A 20,654-nucleotide genomic window follows, 5' to 3' on the forward strand; every position below is an offset into this window, starting at 1 on the left:
TTGAAGAACATAGAAAGTGGTGGAAGAAGAGAGGGACTGGGGCCCACAGAGTGGGGAGGGAAGGAGGAGGAGGTGGAGGAGGAAGAAGGGAGGATGAAGAGGAAGAGCCCTTCCTCCAATCTTCCGCGGAGTTGCGCAATTCACCCAGGCTAGGATTGGCCTCTGGATGTGCGAGACACCCCGCCCCCGGCTCTCGTGACCAATGGCGACGGAGGGGCGTGGCCTTCCTGGGACTAGAGTCCCCGCGCGCGGTCAGTCTCGGCATTAGCTGCAGGCGCCTCTCTGAGAAACGGAGCTAGCTGATCTGAGTTGCCGTCATCCAGCCCCCAGCTCGCTCTCAGCGCCCGCTCGACCCTCGCAGCCAGTCAGGGGCGCGCTCACTGGCTCCGGCAGTGTCCTCGCGGCGGCCATGGCCACGAAGATCGACAAGGAGGCGTGTCGCGCGGCGTACAACCTAGTGCGGGACGACGGCTCGGCAGTCATCTGGTGAGCAACGCCGCGGGGCCCGGGGATGCCCGTAATGACTTGCTTCGTGCGGCCCGCCGCTGCCGCTCACCTCTGTTTCTTTTCTTCCTCCAACCCAAAAGGGTGACTTTCAGATACGATGGCGCCACCATTGTCCCAGGCGATCAGGGAGCGGATTACCAGCAATTCATCCAGCAGTGCACAGGTAGGGTGACCAGAGACCTTTTGGGAGAGGGTGGGCACCCTGGGCACCGAGGTGTTGGGCATCCAAGCAGCAACAGATCTAAGCTGTTTTTTGTTTGTCTTTTTTTTTTTTTTTTTTTAATTTGAGGCAGGGTCTCACTATGTATCCAGGGTGACCTCCAACTGGCTATCCTCCTGCCGCAAGCGTCTAGTACTGGTATTGTAGGCGTGCACAGCCATGCCAGGCTCTGATCTGAGCTTCCTAAAGTCCAGTGTGTGTCCCTCACCCCTCACCCCCTTTGGACATCACCAGAGGCAGAAGTGACCGGTGCAATTCCTCCCCTGGCAGTGTCAGACAGCTTCCGCCCCCTGTGGTTCACTGGGTTTCCAGGTCAGATCCGGCAGTTCCAACTCCAGTGTCCAGCCCTATCCACCACCCTCTCTGATTGGTCAGTGAACAATAACAAGGAAGCCCCTGGGGTCTGCAAGCTAAAGGCAGAACCCAGGGCCCCACCCTTCTTTCTCCTTCCATCTTTGTCCGAATCTGCTTCTTTACAAGCCTTTAATTTGAAGAGTACAGAGCCACATGCTAAGAGCAGCTGCCTGATGTTGCTATAGGAGGTCTGGAGAAAGTGAAGCTGACTTGGGAGATCGGAGTGGCCAGTTTCTTTTGGAGTGAATGGCCATTGACAGGGGTGGGGCATGGGGGAAGCTCTGGGAGCTGAAGTGCCCCGTGGCTTGGTGTGAAGGAATCATGCAGATGTGTGGCGTACTAAAAGCAGCACACGGGGAAACCTAAGGTTTGTATGTGTTCTAAGCTTCCCTGGGTGTGTGGCCCATGACGGAACACATGGTCTGAGTGGCCACAGCCCCTTGGAGAAGCAGAACACTGAGTACACAGTAATTCAATCTTTTAAGGAGCTGGTGGGCAGTACAGCTCAGTATTCTGCAAACAGAGGCAGGAGGATGGAGAGTTGGAGGCCAGTCGGGGCTGTGCACCCCCCCCCCCCCCCATGTGGGGGGAAAGAGCCTTTAATGAGATTGGAAGTAGGAGATCCTGGGTCCTAGTGTCCCCTATTGTCTTTAGCTTTGGAACTAACTTCAGACAAAGGCAGGCCACTTGGAGGCTAGGGCGTGGACTCCCAGCAGATGGCTGTGGGTTTGAATCCCACTGGGGCTGCTTCCCAGCTGGGTGGGTTGGGGACAGGTCCCTGTGGGGGCCACAGTTCCTCACCTGTCATCTCTTAGCGCTGTTGTGGGATTGAATGATCTCAGGTGTGCAAGTGTTCAGTACGGTGCTTGTCAGACTCTGGTGACATACAAACAAACAAAAAAACAAACAAGCCAAGATCATGTGACTTCTTTCCTTAACAGTTTTCTTTTTTCCTTATTCCTCTTTTTTTTAGTACTGAGTATGGAACATAGTGTATGGAACATACCCTACCATTGAGGCACATCTCAACCTTTTAAAGATTAAAGCATTTTATTTTGAGACAAGTTTCCACTCAGTAGTCCAGGCAGGCCTTGAACTTGCTATCTTCCTACATCTGCTTCCTGGTTTGTGCCACCAGGCTCCTGAATTGCTTTCTGGCTTCAAACTTGCTATGTAGCTGAGCCTGGCCTGGAACTGCTGATCGTCCTGCCTCTGGCTCCTAAGTGCTGGGATTGTAGGCGTGCGTCACCATGCCTGACTGCAGAACTTTCTTAATTGAATCATCTTTTGTATTTGGTTCTTCTCAAAGGGCATTTACTTTGTACTGGGTGGTACTAAGATTTGTGTGCGACCATGTGTTCATGTGTAAGTGTTCTCCTGGCTAAAATGTCTCCTGGGAGTTGCTGCTAGACCCTGTATTCATTGCTTTTGTAAATAATTCACTTAAAACATCACCGTGTAAAGTGCAACTCAGCACTGCTGTGGAGTCAGTGTGCAGGCTTCTGGGCTGTTCTGACTGCAGTGAATGCTTCCACAGCGGGGCAAGTGCAGGCTCAACTTCCTCCAGAGTTGGAGCACCATCAGCAGGCTTGGTCTCATAGTCTCTGGGGCTGGGTGCTGCAGGCCCACTTACCTCCTCACAAAATCCAGCTTTTCCTTCCTCACCCAGAGCCCACCCTCAGCCATCTTGCCTGACTATTTTCTCTACCAAGCTGGAGAAGGTGACAGAGGAAGGCCAAGCATCCTGCTGGTAGATTTCTAACTGGTGCTCCCAGCTGTTGGGACATCCGGCCTGGATGCTGCTTGGGGGACACTTCCTTCCCCTGGCGGGCTGTGGCTTTCTGCTTAGGTCTCCCTACGCTCACCCTCTACAGGGATGGGATGGCAAACGTCTGGCGGATGAGCTAAAAATGCTCTGCAGGCTGCTTGTTGGTCCTTGTGAATGGGCTGTGGGAGCTGAGGCTCGTCTGCTGCAGCTGCAGTCTGTTTTTGCTTCCCAGCCATCTGGTGGACAGTGTACAGATGGTTCTGCTTGCCATGTCTGCTCCCTGTCCCTCCCCTGCTGAGCTCTCCTGAGCCAGGGACCCCACTCTTAGCATTCCTACTTGTAATCTTACCTACACCACCTTACCTGACCTGTGTGTCAGCCGTGCTTCCCGTGGGCTGACTCCTTCTGAGGATTGAAAATCAAGACCTGGAGAGGTTAAGTGACTTACCTGCCATCACACAGGTAGGAAGAACAGAGCTGGGACTGGACTCTGGATCCCATTGCTCTTGGCCCTGAGGAAGTGGTTTCTGGTCTTGTTCCTTGTGGGATGGTTTGCAGATTAGAAGGTTGTGTTTACTTACTGTGATGTAGGGAGAGCCCTAAGTCCCCGTCAGCTGCCCTGGCAGGCCCCAGAAGAAAGGCCTTTGTCTTGTTTCCAAGCACCTCAGAGGTGTGCAGAGTACAACCCTGCCTTTCTTATGGAATTATTCTTCTTAATAACTACATAATAATGAATTACAGAATGACTATAAATATTAGTTAACTAAGTTACTTTCACTCCTGTAACTTCCATCCTGAGACTCTCAGTGGGTGCCTAGCCCAGCACACAGTGAGTCCACCCACATCCTGCCTTGTGATGGCCTCCTGTGGCACTAACCTTAGCCTGGGTCTGTTTGCAATAGCTGCTCAATCCGTGGGGAGAAGTGGTTGCCATGGTGCTGAGGGGTTCAAGCTGCGCCAATGTTCTGGGTTCAGATTCATGTTCCTGAAGCAGGCAAGCTGCCCATCTGGTGACCCTTCTGCCACAGTGGAATCAGTAGGAGTGTATGCTTAGGGTGTAGTAAGTTCTTCAGATGCCAGTGAGTAGGACTGGCGTTTTGTTTGGGGATGGAGGTCATGCAGAAGTGGGGTATATGCTGAGAGCAGCAGAAAGGTGAGGACCAACAGATAGGGGAAGCCGCTGAGCTGGGCTAGGGACTTCGGGGATCCCCGAGAGCCACGTGGAACCAGGCAGCATCACGGCTCCGTTCACAGAGGTGGAGGGACCACTTGCCAGAGAGGATGCGCCATCCACGTGGCAACTGTAGAAGGGGTTCATAGGTCTGGTATGGGTGACAAGGCAGAGGCTCCAGCTGTCTGGAGTCACATTTTGATTTTGTTCTGTACAGACAGCCCAAGAGTCTTCGAGCGCGCGCGCGTGCGCACATGTCTGTGTGGGGGCATGTGTATGTGTGCCCATGTGTGTGCAGTCAGTGTCAATGTTTCCTTGACCACTTCCAAGCATGCACGTGCCATGGTGCACATGTAGGGGTCAGTGGACAGTTTGCGGGAGTCTCCTTCTGCCACCAGGGTTCTGGGGATCAAACTCAGGCTGCCAGGCTTGAGAAGAGGCACTGCTGTCTGCTGAGCCATTTTGCTAGTTGCCACCTTGTTTTTTGAGACAGGGTCTTACACTGAACCTGGAGCTCACCCCCAGATGAGCAGTGCACCCCAGCCAGGGCTTACTAGCATGCTACCGTACCCAGCTGGGAATGGTATGAGTTCTGGGAATCCAGACTCAGGTCCTCAGGCTTGTGCAGCAAACCCATTATCAACCGGAACACACACACACACACACACACACACACACACACACACACACACACACACACACACACACACCCTCTCCCAGCTGCCCAAGGTTCTTTTAGAATATTCAGAAACTCAGTGCAAAGAAGAGGTGAAGACTATTCAGAAATGGCTTCCCCCTTTCATTTGTGGTATGTTGGCCTTCATACTCATTCATTCTGTGCTCCAGTGACTACTCAGTAGTCTCGTTCTGGAAATCCAGGGGACATGTCACAGCATAGAAATCCCTAAGCCCAGCAGATGTTTCATGGTCTCTCAAGAGGACTGACCGCGTGACCATGGACCTCGTTTTTTGTCTATATTCTTGAAATATTTCTCCGTATGTATTTTCTGATCCCAAGTGGGACTAACCTGTGGGACCACCTACCTTCCCTGGCGGGACTGTCTTTACTACTTTCTGTGTTTTTTTTTTTTTTTAATTTTTTCCCTCTTTTTCCTGGGGTCCCTTTAAAACGGCTACATAATATTCTTTCTGTCAATTGCAACATTGTCTAACCAGTCCTCCTGTGTAGACCCAAAGTCTTCCCGGCAAGCCTGTTTTCTTTTGGAAAGCACCCAGGCTTCTGGGAATGCATCCAGGTGTAGATTTTAGACCCTGTGGGGAACAGCACAGCTAAAGGTCCAATCTTCTGCTAACTGAAGACTGGCGGTGCTGTGTGACCTTGGGCACGTCTCCCAGATTCTCTGTTTCTGCATCTATGAGAGGAGGGTGACTGTGGATGGTAAAGTGATGGGATTCAGAAGCACTGCCGCATAAAGTAGATGCTCAATATGTTTAAAGCTACCTGGCAGTCTTGGGAGGTGCCTGGCCCGGGTAGGTCGAAGGAAACTGGATGTGTAGGGTGGTCCCTGGGAAAGGAGTGTCAACAATGAAGCTTGGTTGGCAGAGGTGCTGAGTGAACGCTAGGGCGAGTGAGACTCCCATGGGGCTCTGGCCAGCCCACAGCGTACTAGCCTAAGCCTCTTTGACTGAGGACACTGTCCTGCATCTTGTCCTTTGTGGGAGAGGGTTGGAGGGAAAATGGCTCTTGGATGACATGTGATCCAGACTTGGCCAATCAGAGAAAGCCATCCCCACCACACTGATTAGCTCTGGGCTGGGGGCTCACATGACTCCTCAAGCTGATCAGGCTTGCTCCTGGAACTGGACTTTGGACAGGGCTCTTGGGAAAGAGTCCTTTAATCTTTCTCTGGGATTAAACCTGGAGAGAATAATGAAGGCTTGGAGCTCACAGGACCCATTTGCCTCTGACAGAGAACCTGTGGACAGCTCAGGCAAAGGTCAGGGTTGGAGACCAGTTGGCAAGGCTTACACACCCTCGATCCAGCCATGCTTGAAGCTATTTCTATAGATTGTTCACTTCCCTGAGCCATTTGGTTTCTTTTTCTTTGCTTCTGAGATAGGGTCTTAAAACTGTAGTCAAGGTTGATCTGAAATTCACTGTGTAGCTCAGGCTGGCCTTGTAGTCTTAAAATAATCCCCGAGTGCCATGATTAAGTAAGGTATGAGCCACCATGCCTGGTAGATTATTATTTTATTTACCATCAAGGGTGGTGAGTGGCTTGGATACTGTTCAGTCTCCACTGATGTTTTCCCCCACATTCTGTTGCTGAGTACATGGGCTTTGTGTCAGCCCTTTGGCTTTATAACTTGCTGAAGTTTGTTCTTGCCTTTGGGTTTGTGGCCATGTTTGCAGGTATAGGCTGGTAGCTGTCTATCTTCATCATGAGTAGTCAGTGCCCCTCTCTTTAGAACAGCTCCTAATCTTCGCCCTCAGGAGCTGATGCAGCCTTGGCAGCCTTCCCCCTGGTTTCCTGGGTGTTATAAACACCCCCCAGCCTCCCCTTTGCGGCTTTATTTTCTTTCTTACTTTTTTTTTTTTTTTAAAGACTTTCTCACTGTGAAGCCCTGGATGGCTTGGAACTTGCTGTGTAGACCGGGCTGGCCCAAAGTCGTAGCAATCCACCTGCTTTTGTCTGCTGGGATTAAAGGCACAAACTGCCACCAAGCCCAGCCAGCCTCTTTGTCTTTTTTTTTTTTCCCACTTTACTTAGTTCTTCTGGTGTCACCAGAGACCTCTCAGTCTTCAGAGAAAAGCCCTGCCCCCTCGCTCCACCCTGCCCCCTCCCTCCACTCTGTCCCCCTCCCTCTGTCTGGCTGGTTGGGGCTTCTTCACTGCTCTTTCTTCCTTCTGCCTCTTCTCTTTCCTGCCTGTCAGTCTGAAAGCCCTCAGGGCTCCGCCCTTTATGGTGGCCTTGTCTCACATTTACTGAATAAGGCCTTTGGGCTGACTTGGGCCCTGTTCTTGACCCCATGGCCTGGTCCTCCAGCAGTGGATGAGTTCACTCCACTGTAGCGTTTTTTTATGGCTTTTGTCCAGAAGACCCCTGGGCTGGGAATGACCTGGAATGCCCTTCGGGACAGGCTAGCTAGCACACACACACCTCTGGCCTCACTGGTGCCTAGATCCTGGCATACATGGGGTCTTTTCCTGAATGTCTCCCATTTAAAAGGGACTTGGGGTTGGGGATTTAGCTCAGTGGTAGAGCACTTGTCTAACAAGCACAAGGCCCTGGGTTTGGTCCTCAGCTCCGGAAGAAAAAACAAATAAATAATAATAAAAAAAAAAGGGACTCAAAACAGCAACAGCAACACTTGCAGGCAGTGTTACCTTCATTTTGCCACCGAAGAGCCTGCCCATTCCCTTCACCATGTCGAGGTGGACAGTGGAAGGTCTGCGTGCCGAAGCACTGCCCCTACAGCCCACCCCTCTCTTCCTTGTGGGTAATCTTCCTGCCTGCTCTGTCTTCCTCCTTTTTCCTTTCCAGGAGGCTTCTATACACTTGTTAAGGCCCGGGGTAAAGGCCATCCTTGTCCTAATGGTGCTGCCCACATATATAGATAGCATTCGTGTGTGTGTGTGTGTGTGTGTGTGTGTGTGTGTGTGTGTGAGAGAGAGAGAGAGAGAGAGAGAGAGAGAGAGAGAGAGAGAGAGAGAGAGAGATTCCCCTGGCAAGGTCCTGAAGAGACTTCACATTTTGGGACTTGGTGATGTTCATCTTGGTGATGTTCATGGTAGCCAGGGCCTGAGCTCTTGCCCTGGGAGTGTGTTATTCCCCTGACTGGCCTGAGTCATGGCTTCTCCTTTAAGTGCTGGCCCTCCAGCCTTCTGTGTCCACTTCAAGACGGAAACCCATGCTTCCTGGCCTCCAATCTCTAGTCCGTGTGAGCTGTGTGACCTTGGCGAGTCCCCTAGCTTCTCTGTGTGCCCAGTCTAGCCCTGTATCCTCAGCCACCTTCTGTCCACCCAGCCTGCTCAGTCTTCTCACTTTTTTACCTTAGGTGGGTGCAGGCCAGGGGTTTGGGGGGCAGGGTAGACTCAGGAAGTGGGGAAAAGGGTGTGGGTTGGGTGGGGCAGAAGGGAGGGGAAGCAGGAAAGGGAACTTGAGCTGGCTGGTGAGGGTACAGGTGCCCAAATGGCATTCTGCTGGGACTCTTGAGGATCCACTAGGAAGCTGGGGCACACTACCACCGGTTTATGTCCCCCCTTCATTGGTTGAGGGGTATCTTCAGACCTTAGGGCTGCATGGCCCTAAGCTGCATCTTTGTGTAGTCAGGCAGTCAGAGGTTTCATAGACAGGCCATAAGCAGAGCAGCCCAGTGTTCTGGAGGCCAACACTCTCGGAGCGTGAGGCAATACCCAACCAAGGCCATGCCCACATGCACCCTCTTATCCCTGCTAGGGTCTGAGCCTGGTGCAGGACCCTGGTCTGTTTCACACTGCTGTATTGGGACCATATGAGAGTACATGGACAGCATCACACCCCACAATTGCGTAGGTGGTCCCCAGCCACATCTGAGGGCTGAGCCTGCACAGGAAGTCCCACTGTCCCTTTCTGAAGTGATAGCCTAGTAACCAGTGCAGAGCAAATGGCCCCTGTCAATGTCCCTGACCATATGACTGCTTTGGCCCTGTGCCAGGCATCTTCCTGCAACCCTGTGTCCCAGAGTGCCTCTCCCACTGATTTTCAGAGTTGGCTGGCGGCCTCAGGGCATCAGTCCCCAGAGGCCTGTTTCCGAGAGTGGGATTTTATATTGCCTTTTAATATTTATGTCATCGCTGCATTTTGGAATTAACTTGCAGTAGATCTGGCGTGGGGGGCAGTACTGAGGATTGAACCCAGAGGCTTGTGCGTGCAGGGAAGGGCGACCATGGAGCCGCAGCCCAGCCCTCCTCCTCCCTTCCTCTTTTCGTTTTGAAATAGAGTCTTGCCAAGTTGCCCAGGATGCTTTTGAAGTTAGACTCCTGCCTCAGCCTTCCTAGGAACTGGGTTGACAGGCCTGTCCTAGGGGTCCCGGCTTGTTTATTATTCGTTTTTATGGAGGCAGGGTCTGGGCAACCCTGGCTGGCCTGGGTTCCATGGTCCTGCACCACTTCTAGGCCCCGAGAGTGTTTTGCTGGCCTCCCGTTGGTCCTCCTGCACTTACTGTCATCTGATTTTTGTCTTCTGTTGTTTCTGCTCGTCCTTGCCAACAATGAGCACGTCGATAGTATTAATAAGAGCAGTGGCTAATGGGGACCTTCCTGCGCCCTCGGCTTCGTCCTCCTCTTTCCGCTTCCAGCCAGCAGTGTCTGTCTAGTTCTTTCTCATGCCAGCTCCTGGTCCTGACTCTCCTCCCTCCCTTCTCTCCATTTGGACCTAGTGGTAGCATTTTGCCAAGCCAGTGCCCCAGGGTCATCCCTCATCCAAGTTACATTGGTAGAGTCCCCTTTGCTATGTGAGGTCACCGACACAGGTTCTGGGGGTGAGAACACTGGTGTCAGGAGGACAAGAAAGTAAACAAAATAAAGTTTAAATTGTAAAGAAAGAGGGGAGCCCCCCCCCCCCCCCCCGCCAGATGGCAAAGGATAGTAATAAAGTGAGGTCATGTTGGGAAATGGTAGGACCCAGCCCAAGCAGCCCAGGCCATAATGGCTGAACACCCTTAAGATGTCCCTGTGGCCTGCTGGTCCCCAGGGTGGGTTCTGCCTGTCCAGAGACCTGTATCCCCCAGGACCGGCTGTTCTGTGGCTTCAGGCGCATCCTCCAGTACCCAGCTTATCTCACCTTCCCTGCCCGTCATGGCTCTGCAGTCTCTGTTGGTGCCCTGTGGTTGCCATGGTTACCATTGGTGTTCTTGTCTTCGTTACCATCTTACTAACTCCTTCCTTCCCTCTTTTTTTTTTTTTTTAAGCATAGTTTCTCCGTGGCGCACAGGCTGGCCTTAAGGCCACAATCCTCCTGCCTCAGCCACTGGAGTATTGTAATGACAAGGTATGAGCCTTTGTCCTGAGCTTCTCCAGCCACTTGTAAAACTTGCTGTGTGTCAGGCCAGCCCAAGGGCTTGTTCCTGTCACCTGAGTCCACTGAGGACAGCAGACTGTTACTGTCTGGAGACCGAGAGGGGACTTCTCCACATTCCCTTAACGAGAGCAGCCAAGCCGTCCTGTGTGCCCTTGCTTGGTGATACATGAAGGAGGCATGCCCCCACCTCACAGCATCCCCCAGGCCAGCAGCCGTGTGTGTGTGTGTGTGTGTGTGTGTGTGTGTGTGTGTGTGTGTATGCTTCCGTCTCTCCGCACCCCTTGGTCTGAGGACAGTGTGCAGATGCTGTCAGCTGCTAGGTGGCCCCTGAGCTCTCTCTGTACCTCCTGCTTGTTCTCTGGGGATAAAGTCACACTGACAGTACCCAGGGGGACTGGCACCTCCCACTGCACTGAACAGTTGACACTCAGGACTGAAAGCTCGCGAGACCACAGACGTGACTGTTTAAGGCTCTTACTGAGAGTGTGCCATGTGCCAGACACCAGCTGGGCGCTAGGATTAATAAGAACATGATGTAGCCTTCCAGGCTGTGGCTCTGTTGGTAGAGGGCTTGACTAGGGTGCAAGAGACCCTGGGTTCAGTTCTCATCGCTGCACAAACCAGACAGAGTGGCACATGGTGTAATCCAATCATTCACTCACTTGGAGGTAGCAGCAGGACAATCACGAGTTCAAGGTCATCCTTGACTGTACAGTTCCAAGGCTAGCCTGGGTTACATGAGACCTTCTCTAGGCCAACTTAGCTTTTAAGATTTGGATCAAATCCGATCCCATCCATGAGGCCTTCCTTGATCACAGTCCCCAGAAAGAGCTAATTCCTTTTTTCTTTGATGTTCCAATAACACTCAAACATCTGTTCGGGTCTTAGTGTCGTTGTACTCATAGTTTGCTTTACTGTTTTTCGAGGGTAGGGATTGTGTCTTCTTCAGTAGTCTCCAAATCACAGGTTGGCTGTGTGCTTGTCTAATGACTGACTTAGCAAAACTACAAAGAGCAAATCCAAGACTACAGATCGGTGCTTGCCCTGGCTGCCAGTGCTCCAGCAGTCACACCCTACACCCCATACTGGCCCTAGGGTGTCTTGCTCAGATGCTCTTCAGCACTTTATCTTCCATTTAAGGCCGAGGGAGATAACTGATTAGGGTAAACACCTGTGCTTTGTTCTGAGGAAGGCTGGGGCTCATGTTGTAACTTGGGTCTCCGGGTCAGCTTGTTCCCTGGGGCTCCATCTTCCTCTCTGCACTTTCTTGTGTTCTTTGTCCCGCTAGGAAAGCCAGGTCACTGGTGTTTGATGAGAACCCAGTTAGCCAGGGGGTGGTTTGGGCTGGGGTGGGATGAGGGAGGGGCTGCTGCGGTGTGTGTGTGTGTGGGGGGCTCACACAGTGTATGCCATGTGATCACAGATACAAAAGTCTACATACAGATGCCTGTGAGATCACACTAGAGACCCAGTCTCCTGTCCTCCAAGAAAACAAGCCCTTGTAGACAGAGCCTTCAGTTCTGTGTTTATATGGATTGAGCTCAGCCTTGCTCACCCCTAGGCATGACTCTACCACTGAGCCACATCCTAGCCCTGTTTTTACTTCTCATTTTCAAATAAAATTCCATTAAATCGACCAGATGGGCCCTGAACTTGCAATCCTCCTACCTCAGCCTCCTGAAAAGCTAGGGATGTAGCTCCGTTGATGGGATAATTGCCAAGCATGCTCAAAGCTTTGGTTTCACTCCCAGCACCATATAAACTACATGTCTTAATCCTGGAACTCAGGAGTTAGAGGCAGGAAGATCAGAAGTTCAAGGTCATCCTAGGCTATACGTGAATTTGAGGCCAACCAGGGCTACATGAGACCCTGTCTTTAAAAGTGTGTGTGTGTGTGTGTGTGTGTGTGTGTGTGTGTGTGCGCACATGTGTGTTTGGGACCAGAGGGTGCTAGTGCATTTGTTTTGTCCTGGATAACCAGGGGCTGCTGTGTGGTCATGAACAGAGAGGCTGTTTGTTACCTAGCATTTTCCTTGCAATTTCAAGTCAGCCTGAAGCTCCCACCTTTTGGCCTCATCCATTCATCTGTCCATCCATCCATCCATCCCTTCATTCATCCATTTTCTGTGCTAGGGATAGAGTATATCTATACTTTATACATACATATATATTACACTATACTCACAAAGTATGATGAGGGCCGAGGGGAAGAGAGAGGTGTGCCTTCAGTAGTACAGCTTCTGTCATATAAATGTGGGCTCTGCCAGCCTCTTTCCCCTGTGATGGAAAAAGATCTTCATCCCCTTTGGGGCTGTGCCCTCTGCATGGCCCTACAGGAGCCAGGATGCAATGCCTATGTCCAGCCGCCTCTGGGCTTTGGCAGGATGTCAAAACTCTTTCTGCTTCCTCCCAGCTTCCTGGAGTTGCAGCCCTCCCTTCCAGCCTGCAGCCTCCTTCCCTCCAGCCTGAAGCCCTCTCCTCCAGCCTGCATCTCCACACTCCCCCCACCCCCCCCCACCAACCCCCCCCCACACACACAGCAGCCTCCTCCCCTCCAGCCTGCATCTCCACACTCACCAACCCCCCCCCACAGCAGCCTCCTCCCCTCCAGCCTGCACCCCACCCCCACCCCGACTGCAGCCTCCTCCCCTCCAGCCTGCAGCCTCCTCCCCTTGGGAAGATGACTGCTCAGCTCTTTGGTGTGGGGGTGGTTTCCCCTTTCTGAGCTTTGTTTGCACAACTTCGCAGGCTGTGAGGAAGGTCAGGAGTTGTGTGAGCTGATCTGGGCTCCGGGCCGTGTCCTGCTTTCTTTCTCCTTTTGTCTTGCTCCGAAGTTCAGCTTCAGGGCAGAAATAGCAAAGGCCATTCTCTTCTCTACTTTCTGTTGGCCCACGGTTCATTTATACACTGCCTGTGCCGTCCCTGGCACGGGGACATAAGAACTGGACAGATGGTTCTCATGTTTAAAAGATGCCAGGTCTGGTAGGTCACTCCTGTAATGACAGACAGCACTGGGGCAAGTTGGAGGCTAGCTTGGGCTGTGTAGTGAGTTCAGGCTAGCCCTGGCTAAAGAGTGAGGAGGCTCTTGATCAAAAGATCGAGACGTTTTGAGAGCCTCTTCCGTGGGCAGCTTTGATCTTGCTTATTCATATTTCTGCTTATTCTACACATAGTGTGTGTGCTGCATGATGAGGGGAGTCGCTGAGTGGTCGGGAGTGGCATGTGGCAGCTCCTTGGTCCCGAAGCCTCAGGGCAGGCTTTGGGGAATAGCAGGAGCCTGGCAGCCTTTTGCAAGAAGGCAGGGCCTTGGTCAGTGTGGATGCAGTGTTGGGGGGACTCAGTGGTGCGAGGTGGAGGGAGAGGGGATGAGTCACAACGCAAGAATCCACTGGGGTTTCGAATTTGGGTGGGAGGAGAGATCAGTGTGCACCGTCAGCGGTTCCGGTCAGCGTGGTGAGGACCTACGCTGGTAGTTCTTTGGGAGACATCCCCGAAGCAGCCTGTCCTAGTGGCTTTGTAGATTACAGAAATTCTGACTTCCCCATCCCCCTTTCTGGTCCCTCCCTCCTTGTTGTCACTCTGTTCCTCCCACATCCCCGTTGCTGTCCCTGCCCAGCATCCCCTGCCTGAACCCCAGCTGGCTTTCTTCTTTACTCCTGCTAGGGACCCCCTCCATGCCTCATCCTCTTCATCGCCTCATCCTCATCATCGCCTAAATCCTCCCCTCTTCCGACCCGAAGGGAGACTGAAAGGGCGGGCGCAGGTGGGGAGAGGGCACATTTGGTGACAGAGCAGGAGAATGGTGGTGGAGGCTGTCGGGAGGAGAAAGAGCATGAGAAGAAAGCAGGCAGAAGCGGGAGTGCCCTGGCCGAGCACTCCTCAGGGTCAGGCAGCGCACTGAGCGGTTCCACCGGCCCCCCACTTTGTTTCTGGGCTGCTCAGTAGCTGGAGGCCTGGAGCTTTGCAAGCAGGAGCTTGCACTGGCTGCTCCCTCAGCCTGTGAGGAGATGCAGGTCAAGGTTTTCTGGGTAGAGTCTTGTCCGTGGCTTTCACGAGAAAAGCTCACTGGATGTGAGGAGGGTGGTGTTACAGTTCCTGGATTGGAGATGGAGCGTCCTGTGCAGTCACCCTGGGCCTGGCACACAGAGGGAGGGCACAGAACTGTGTCAGCCCTCCAGCGTGGGCCTGGCCCCCTCATCTTACACCCGGCCACGTTCCCCATGAGATGGGACTGAAGTGGATTTGTTATACATGCCCCAGTCGTTGGGATGAAGGCTTCTTGACGCCTTAGGTGAGCAGAGCAGGGAGGTTGTCTGAAGCGTCTGGACTCCCTGTGACATTGCTCAGAGGCCCCTTGTTTCCTGCCGTGGCTTTTGAGGGGGTTGGGGGGAGGGCGAGTCTCAGGGACAGTCCTGTCACCTTGGGTGGCTATGTCTCTGACCCTGCAGAGGGTCATGTGGAAAAGGGGGGGACCAGACCCTTCCTTCAGGAGGCCTGCCCTGATCACTTCCTTAGAATGGGGTGGGGGTGACAGGAGGAAGGGGTGGGGCTGAACTCCGAGTACTTCCGCTTTCCCTCACTGGAGCTCTCTTGTCCGGCTTCTGTCCCCTCTAGCTGCAGCGTCCCGTCCCTGTGCTGGAGCCCCTCCATCCTCGCCTTACCTTATTCTTTCCATAGTGGCTCTTGAGCTTTGGCCCAGCACAGTCACCCCAGGGGCCTGTTCAAGCTCAACTCCTGAGCCTTCCCGCAAAGTTTCCAGATCAGCAGAGCACATGGCCTTGGGGGTCCTGTGTGTGGAAAGACTAGGATGGTGCATTGATTGAGAACCGTGGTTCTAGACTTCAGCAGGGAAGCAACTTCTAATGCCTTACCACCCAAGTCTCACTGGGGACAGAGTATCACCGAGGGGATGGCAGCAGCCCCAGGTGCCAGCCTTCTGGCTGGTTTGCCACCTTAGCATGTGTGTGTACACACATGTGCACATATGGAGAAGTTCTCCCTGCTCTCCTGTGCTCCCATTCTCCTGTGTGAGGAATGTGTAGCTTAGGGTGTATGCTCTGACAGCTTTTTTTGTTTTGTTTTGTTTTGTTTTTTGTTTTTTGTTTTGTTTTGTTTTGTTTTGGGGTTTTTTGAGACAGGGTTTCTCCCTGTAATTCTGGTTCCTGTCCTGGACCTTGTTCTGTAGACCACCAGGCTGGCCTCGAACTCACAGAGATCCACCTGGCTCTGCCGCCCCAGTGCTGGGATTAAAGGCGTGTGCACCACCACCTCCCGGCAGCCCTCCTGTTTTGAGAAAGGAGTGGAAATGGATTCCACAAAAGGGCCTCCTGCTCTCCCAAGCTGCCAGAGTGGCAGTGGCAGCCCAGGGCTTTGAAGCAGTGGTAAAATGCTGATGAGACCCACAGGCCTTCTGTCGGCCCTCAGCTGACATCCTGTCTGGCTAGGTCTCTAGTGTCCAGCATTGGTAAGTGCAAGGTCACTCCGGATTTCTGAAAATGTGCCTGTCAGCAGTCTTCTGGAGCACACTATGGCTAGATAAGCACTCAGCCGGTCACTCCATATGTGGCCTCCCTCCCCCCATGGTTGTTTAGATGAAGTCAGTATGGGGTTCTGGAAGGTTCCCAGTGCCTTTAGGGGTGTGTGTGGCTTACTTTCTGTGCACGGGCTAGTCCTTAGAACACAAGATTTACTGGGTGATTGCCAGCGGCTCTTCAAAGGACATCAAGGGGCTGGCAAGATGGCTCAGTGCATAAAGGTGATCGCCACACAAGTCTGACAACCCGAGTTCAATCCCCAGAACCTACATAAAGGTGGAAGGGGGAACTGACTCCTTGGATTTATCCTCTGACCTCCATATATATACCCCACATCACTTACATGCACTCGAAATACAGTTAAATAAAAATTTAAAAAGAACTATGGTGGCTGGAGTGGATGAGAGATAGACTTGAGAGGGGCCACCTTGTGAAAGTCCCTTGTGGCACAGGAAAGCTGACCAGCACTCGGGGAGGGTAACACCAGCAGAGGTGGGCAGGGAGAGCTGACGCCTCTGGCAGGCTCTGCGCTTGGCTGAATGGACGGTGAGGTCAGGGGCTCCAGCCACTGCCCCACACAGAGCCTTTGGCAGCGACCCACAGTCGCTGGGCCCAAGAGTCCACATTGACACTGTAGAACTGGAAGCTGTTGCTATGGAAACCGACACTGGTGGTCTTTTGTGTGAAGGCTAGTAGGGAGGGGGCTGGGATGGACACCTGCCTCCCCTGTAGACCAGAGTGGAATTCAGTCAAACATTTCAGTGCTGGTTATTGGGATCCAGTGCCTAAAACACTGCCCACACACCCACCCCTCTCACGCTGGGAAATGTTCTCAGCTACCCATGTCCCCTGCTGAGTGTCTGCATCAGCCTCAAGGGCTGTGTCCCTGCAACCTAGAAGCCTTCATCTTCAAGAGTTCAAGGTTAACCCTGGGCCACACAGCAGCACCCTGGCAACCCTGCACCATGGCAGCAGCTTCAGATGGAAGGTTCTATCTGGTGGTCCACCAAGGTCTATAGCATGAATGTCCCCTCTTCACAGATGATGGACAGAGTGTGGAGCTGCCATTTTGGAAGTAGCTCCGATGTCCGTCGGATGATGGGTAGATAATCATGCCGTGGAATGTTCTGGGTCCTGAGGGAGTCATAGAAATATAGGGTGTTTCGGAGCTAGCTCAGTCAGTGAAGGGCTTGAGACCCTGTGCTCCATTCCTAGAGCCCACATCAAGAGTCAGCATGGTGGCATGCACTTGTAACCCCAGTGCTGGGGAGGCAGAAACAGGTGGGGCCCACTGGCTGGCCAGTAAGTTTCAGGCCAGTGGGAGACCCTGTCTCAAAAAACAAAGTAGACAGCACCTGAAGCACAGCACCTCCTGAAATTGTTCTCTGACCACTACACACGCGCACACACGCACGCACGCACACACACACACACACACACACACACACACACACACACACACACACACACACGCACGCACGCGCATGCGCACATACACGCGCCTTTACACACGCACAGGCGTACAACACACGGGTGAACCCTGAGAGCACAGTGATTTATGAGAGAACTTGGTCCCCACAGGCCACGTGTGACGTGATATCGCTCATGTGACTGTCTAGACCAGTCATCTAGGCAAATACAGAGACAGAGACAGGGTTAGTGGTTGCCAGGGGCTGCGTGAGCATGGGAGCCGCTGTTCCTGGGTCTGAGTTTCCTTTTTAGATGATGAGAACGTTCTGGAATTAGGCTATGGTGATGCTTGCACAGTTGTGGCCTTTAAAATGATGTGTGTGCGCATGCTTGAGCACACTGTTTTTACCAGTGACATTTTTGTAAGTTTCCAACTGCCAAACGTTTAGATTTCGAAGAAAAAAATTAAAAATGTAGTCTCTCTCTACAATACCGTCCTGTGAGTACAAACTGCTTGGGCTGGCAGGATAGCTTGATCAGTGGGTGAGGGCACTTGCCCCCAGGCCCGACGACCTGAGTTCAGTCCCTGGTACCACCATGGTGAAGGGGGAGGACAGACTTTGCAAAGTTGTCCTCTGACCTCGGATCATGTAACATTGCCGTCATGGATATGCCACCCCGCCCCCCAGGGGGACAGGTGCTTCTGCCCCTGGGGACAGCTGAGAGTGTGTCAGTGTTCTTTGCCTGTCACAACTTGGATGCTCTGGTCTTTCGTGGTGGAGGTTAGGGGTATTGTACAACACCCTGTAATGCATAGGACACTTGCACCACAGTGACTTATCTAGTCCTAGGTCTCTCTTTTTCTTCCTTCACCCCCACCCCCGTTTTTTTTTTTTTTTTTTTTGAGACAGCTTCTGTGTAGTCCTGACTGCCCTGGATCTCGCTCTGTAGCCCAGGCTGGCCTCGAACTCACAGAGATCCGCCTGGTTCTGCCTCCCGAGTGCTGGGGTTAAAGACATGCGCCACCACTGCCTCTCTCAGATGAAATGCGGGGGTGGAGTGGGGGGTGGGGGGTGGGGGGGTGGAAGATGGAACTTGGTGAGGTTGTGCTGGGGTTGTGGAGAGACTGCACAGTGACTACAACAGAGCTCTAGTGTAGCTCAGGAGAGCAACCGCCCCAAGTATTTCCTTGAAAACGAGCATGCATGACGTAAGCAGCCTGAGTAGCCTAACTTGCCAGCTGGAAGGTGTCACGGGTCTCGCTGCTCTTCCACAGGCACCCTTGCTTGCATAGGCTATTGTCTCTCCAGAGTGGCTTTCCCATTCCAAGTAGGACCTTAAAGATGATTGGGCAACTTTTGTCTTCTGAGACAGTTTTGTCTCCTATAGGGCAAGCTGGCCTTGAACTTCTGAGCCTTCTACCTCCACCTCCCAAATGCTGGGATTACAGGTGTGCACCACCTCACCTGGTTTATGAGGTGCTGAGGACTGAACACAGAGCCTCCCTCCCTCAGGAGCGCCGAGCACTCTACCCACTGAGCCGCATTCCCGGCCTGAGGTGGTGGCTATCTGTCCCCAAATAACATTCGTGTTTTGAGCCTTGGCCCGTGAAGGTCATAGAGGTGATGGCCAGGGAGGCCTGAGTGTAAATCCCAGCATTCCTCCTGCTCCCTGCCTCCCCTGGAGTTGTCACATGACCAGGCTATGCTTCCACTTCCCGTCTGTGAAGCAGGCATCAGAGAGGATGTCGCCGAGGTCTGTGGGTACACACTTGTTTCCACCTTCTTACTGGGCACACCTTGGCTCATGGCCTCTCTCTCCCCAGGGAAATGGTGTCAGGGAGTCCTTACTGAGTGCCACCGTCTCTTTGTTTTGGCCACAGATGATGTCCGACTGTTTGCCTTTGTGCGCTTTACCACCGGTGATGCCATGAGCAAAAGGTCCAAGTTTGCCCTCATCACGTGGATCGGGGAGGCCGTGAGTGGGCTGCAGCGAGCCAAGACGGGGACCGACAAGACGCTGGTGAAGGAGGTGGTCCAGGTAATGTGTTCTGTCGCACGTCAGCAAGGGTCGCCAGCCATTTGGGATAGGGGGTATGGGGTGGACTCTGGAAAAGTTCTTAGCATTGTTCCGGGTGCCAGCCAGGGCCAGAACTCTGCCATTTTGACTGTTACACCATAGAAACACAGCTCTGCACAGCCAGCAGCCCACAGAGACAAGATGACCAGAATGGAGGCCACTGCCTGTCCCATTGTGGATGGGTCCCAGCAGTGGCCATGGGATCTAAGGAGAGGATGTGATCTTTCCCAGGACAGCATCTGTCCCAGGGACCCTGCTCACGCTTGCTCGGTGGTACACGTTAACCTGGTGACTGACAGTGGGGTGTGTTGTCACAGTTTGGTAACTAAAGCATAACAGTATGCACAGCACCCCAGACAGTGAGGTTGCTTGTTTAGGGGTTTGGGTAAGGGGCCACCTTAAGGAAGGAAAATCTGAATTTGTAATGGTGACGCAAGGTGAGCATGCAGAAGGATTGATTTCCCAAGGCCTAGAAGCCAGAGCCTTTTTTTCTTTTAGTTTATCCAAACTGCTGTTCCAGCGACCAGAGTAGATGTGGCCAGCCCTTCAGCCCTTCAGTCTGGCTGTGGCCCAGGGCCAAGTGACGTGTGCAAATTAAAAAGATGGAGCTGGAGAGATGGCTCCGTGGTTAAGAGCGTTGGCTGCATTTCCAGAGCCGGTGTTTGGTTCCTGGCACTCACATGGCTGCTCACAACCCTCTGCAGCTGCAGCTCCAGGGGATCTGACGCCCTCTTCTGGCCTCCATGGGCACTGCATGCATGGACTACACAGACATACATGTAGGCAAACCACCCATACACATAAAATAAAACAAAAACAAACAAACAAAAGTTGTGGTAAATTCCCTTGGCTCCCATTGGCTCCCTGGCTGACACACTGGCTGCCTTTAAAAAAATTTTTTTTTTTTGAGACAGGGTGTCTTCGGGTCACTATTGCTGCGATGAAACACCATGACTAAACGCAAGTTGAAAAGGGAAAGCTTTATTTATCTGGCTTACACTTCCACAGCACTGTTCATCACTGGAGGAAGTCAGGACAGGAACTCAAGCAGGGCAGGATCCTGGAGGCAGGAGCTGATGCAGAAGGCATGGAGGGGTGCTGCTTATTGTCTTGTTTCTCATGGCTTGTTCAGCCGGCTTTCTTACAGAATCTGGGACCACCAGCCCAGGGATGGCACCACTCACAACGGGCTGGGCCCTCCCCATCAATCACTAATTAAGAAAATGCCCTACAGGCTTTCATATAGCCGGATTTTATGGAGACAGTCTCAACTGAGACTTCCTCCTCTCTGATGACTCCAGCTGTGTCACGCTGTCATGAAACTAGCCAGCATACAGCGTTTCTCTGTTATGTAGCTCTGACTGTCCTGAAACTCAGTCTATAGACCAGGCTGACCTGGAACTCACAGAGATTCCCCTGTCTCTGCCTCCTGAGTTCTGGGATTGAAGGTAGAGCCTGGCCATACCCTGCTTTTTCTTTTTCCTCTGAGTTCTAAGGATTAAACAGTCCTTATGCAAGCATTTTACTGCCTGAGCAGCTTCAAGCCCTGCTGGATGGCCTCTATAGAAACCCTAGGAGGGGTTCCAGG

The 20,654-nt window shown here is 52.7% G+C and overlaps 1 protein-coding gene across 1 annotated transcript in view; it reads left to right on the forward strand.

Annotated features, from left to right (window-relative positions):
- Positions 1-244: 244 nt before the first annotated feature.
- The window catches only part of Cotl1 (coactosin like F-actin binding protein 1), a 33,354-nt gene continuing 12,944 nt past the window's right edge, over positions 245-20,654 (forward strand). The window contains exons 1-3 of the mRNA XM_059262521.1: positions 245-486; positions 588-670; positions 18,870-19,027. Of these exons, the coding sequence (XP_059118504.1) occupies positions 410-486; positions 588-670; positions 18,870-19,027 (318 nt within the window). The 5' untranslated portion in view covers positions 245-409. The remainder of the gene's footprint in view (positions 487-587; positions 671-18,869; positions 19,028-20,654) is intronic.

Source organism: Peromyscus eremicus, chromosome 5 (assembly GCF_949786415.1).
Source record: "Peromyscus eremicus chromosome 5, PerEre_H2_v1, whole genome shotgun sequence".
Taxonomy (NCBI): Eukaryota; Metazoa; Chordata; class Mammalia; order Rodentia; family Cricetidae; genus Peromyscus; species Peromyscus eremicus.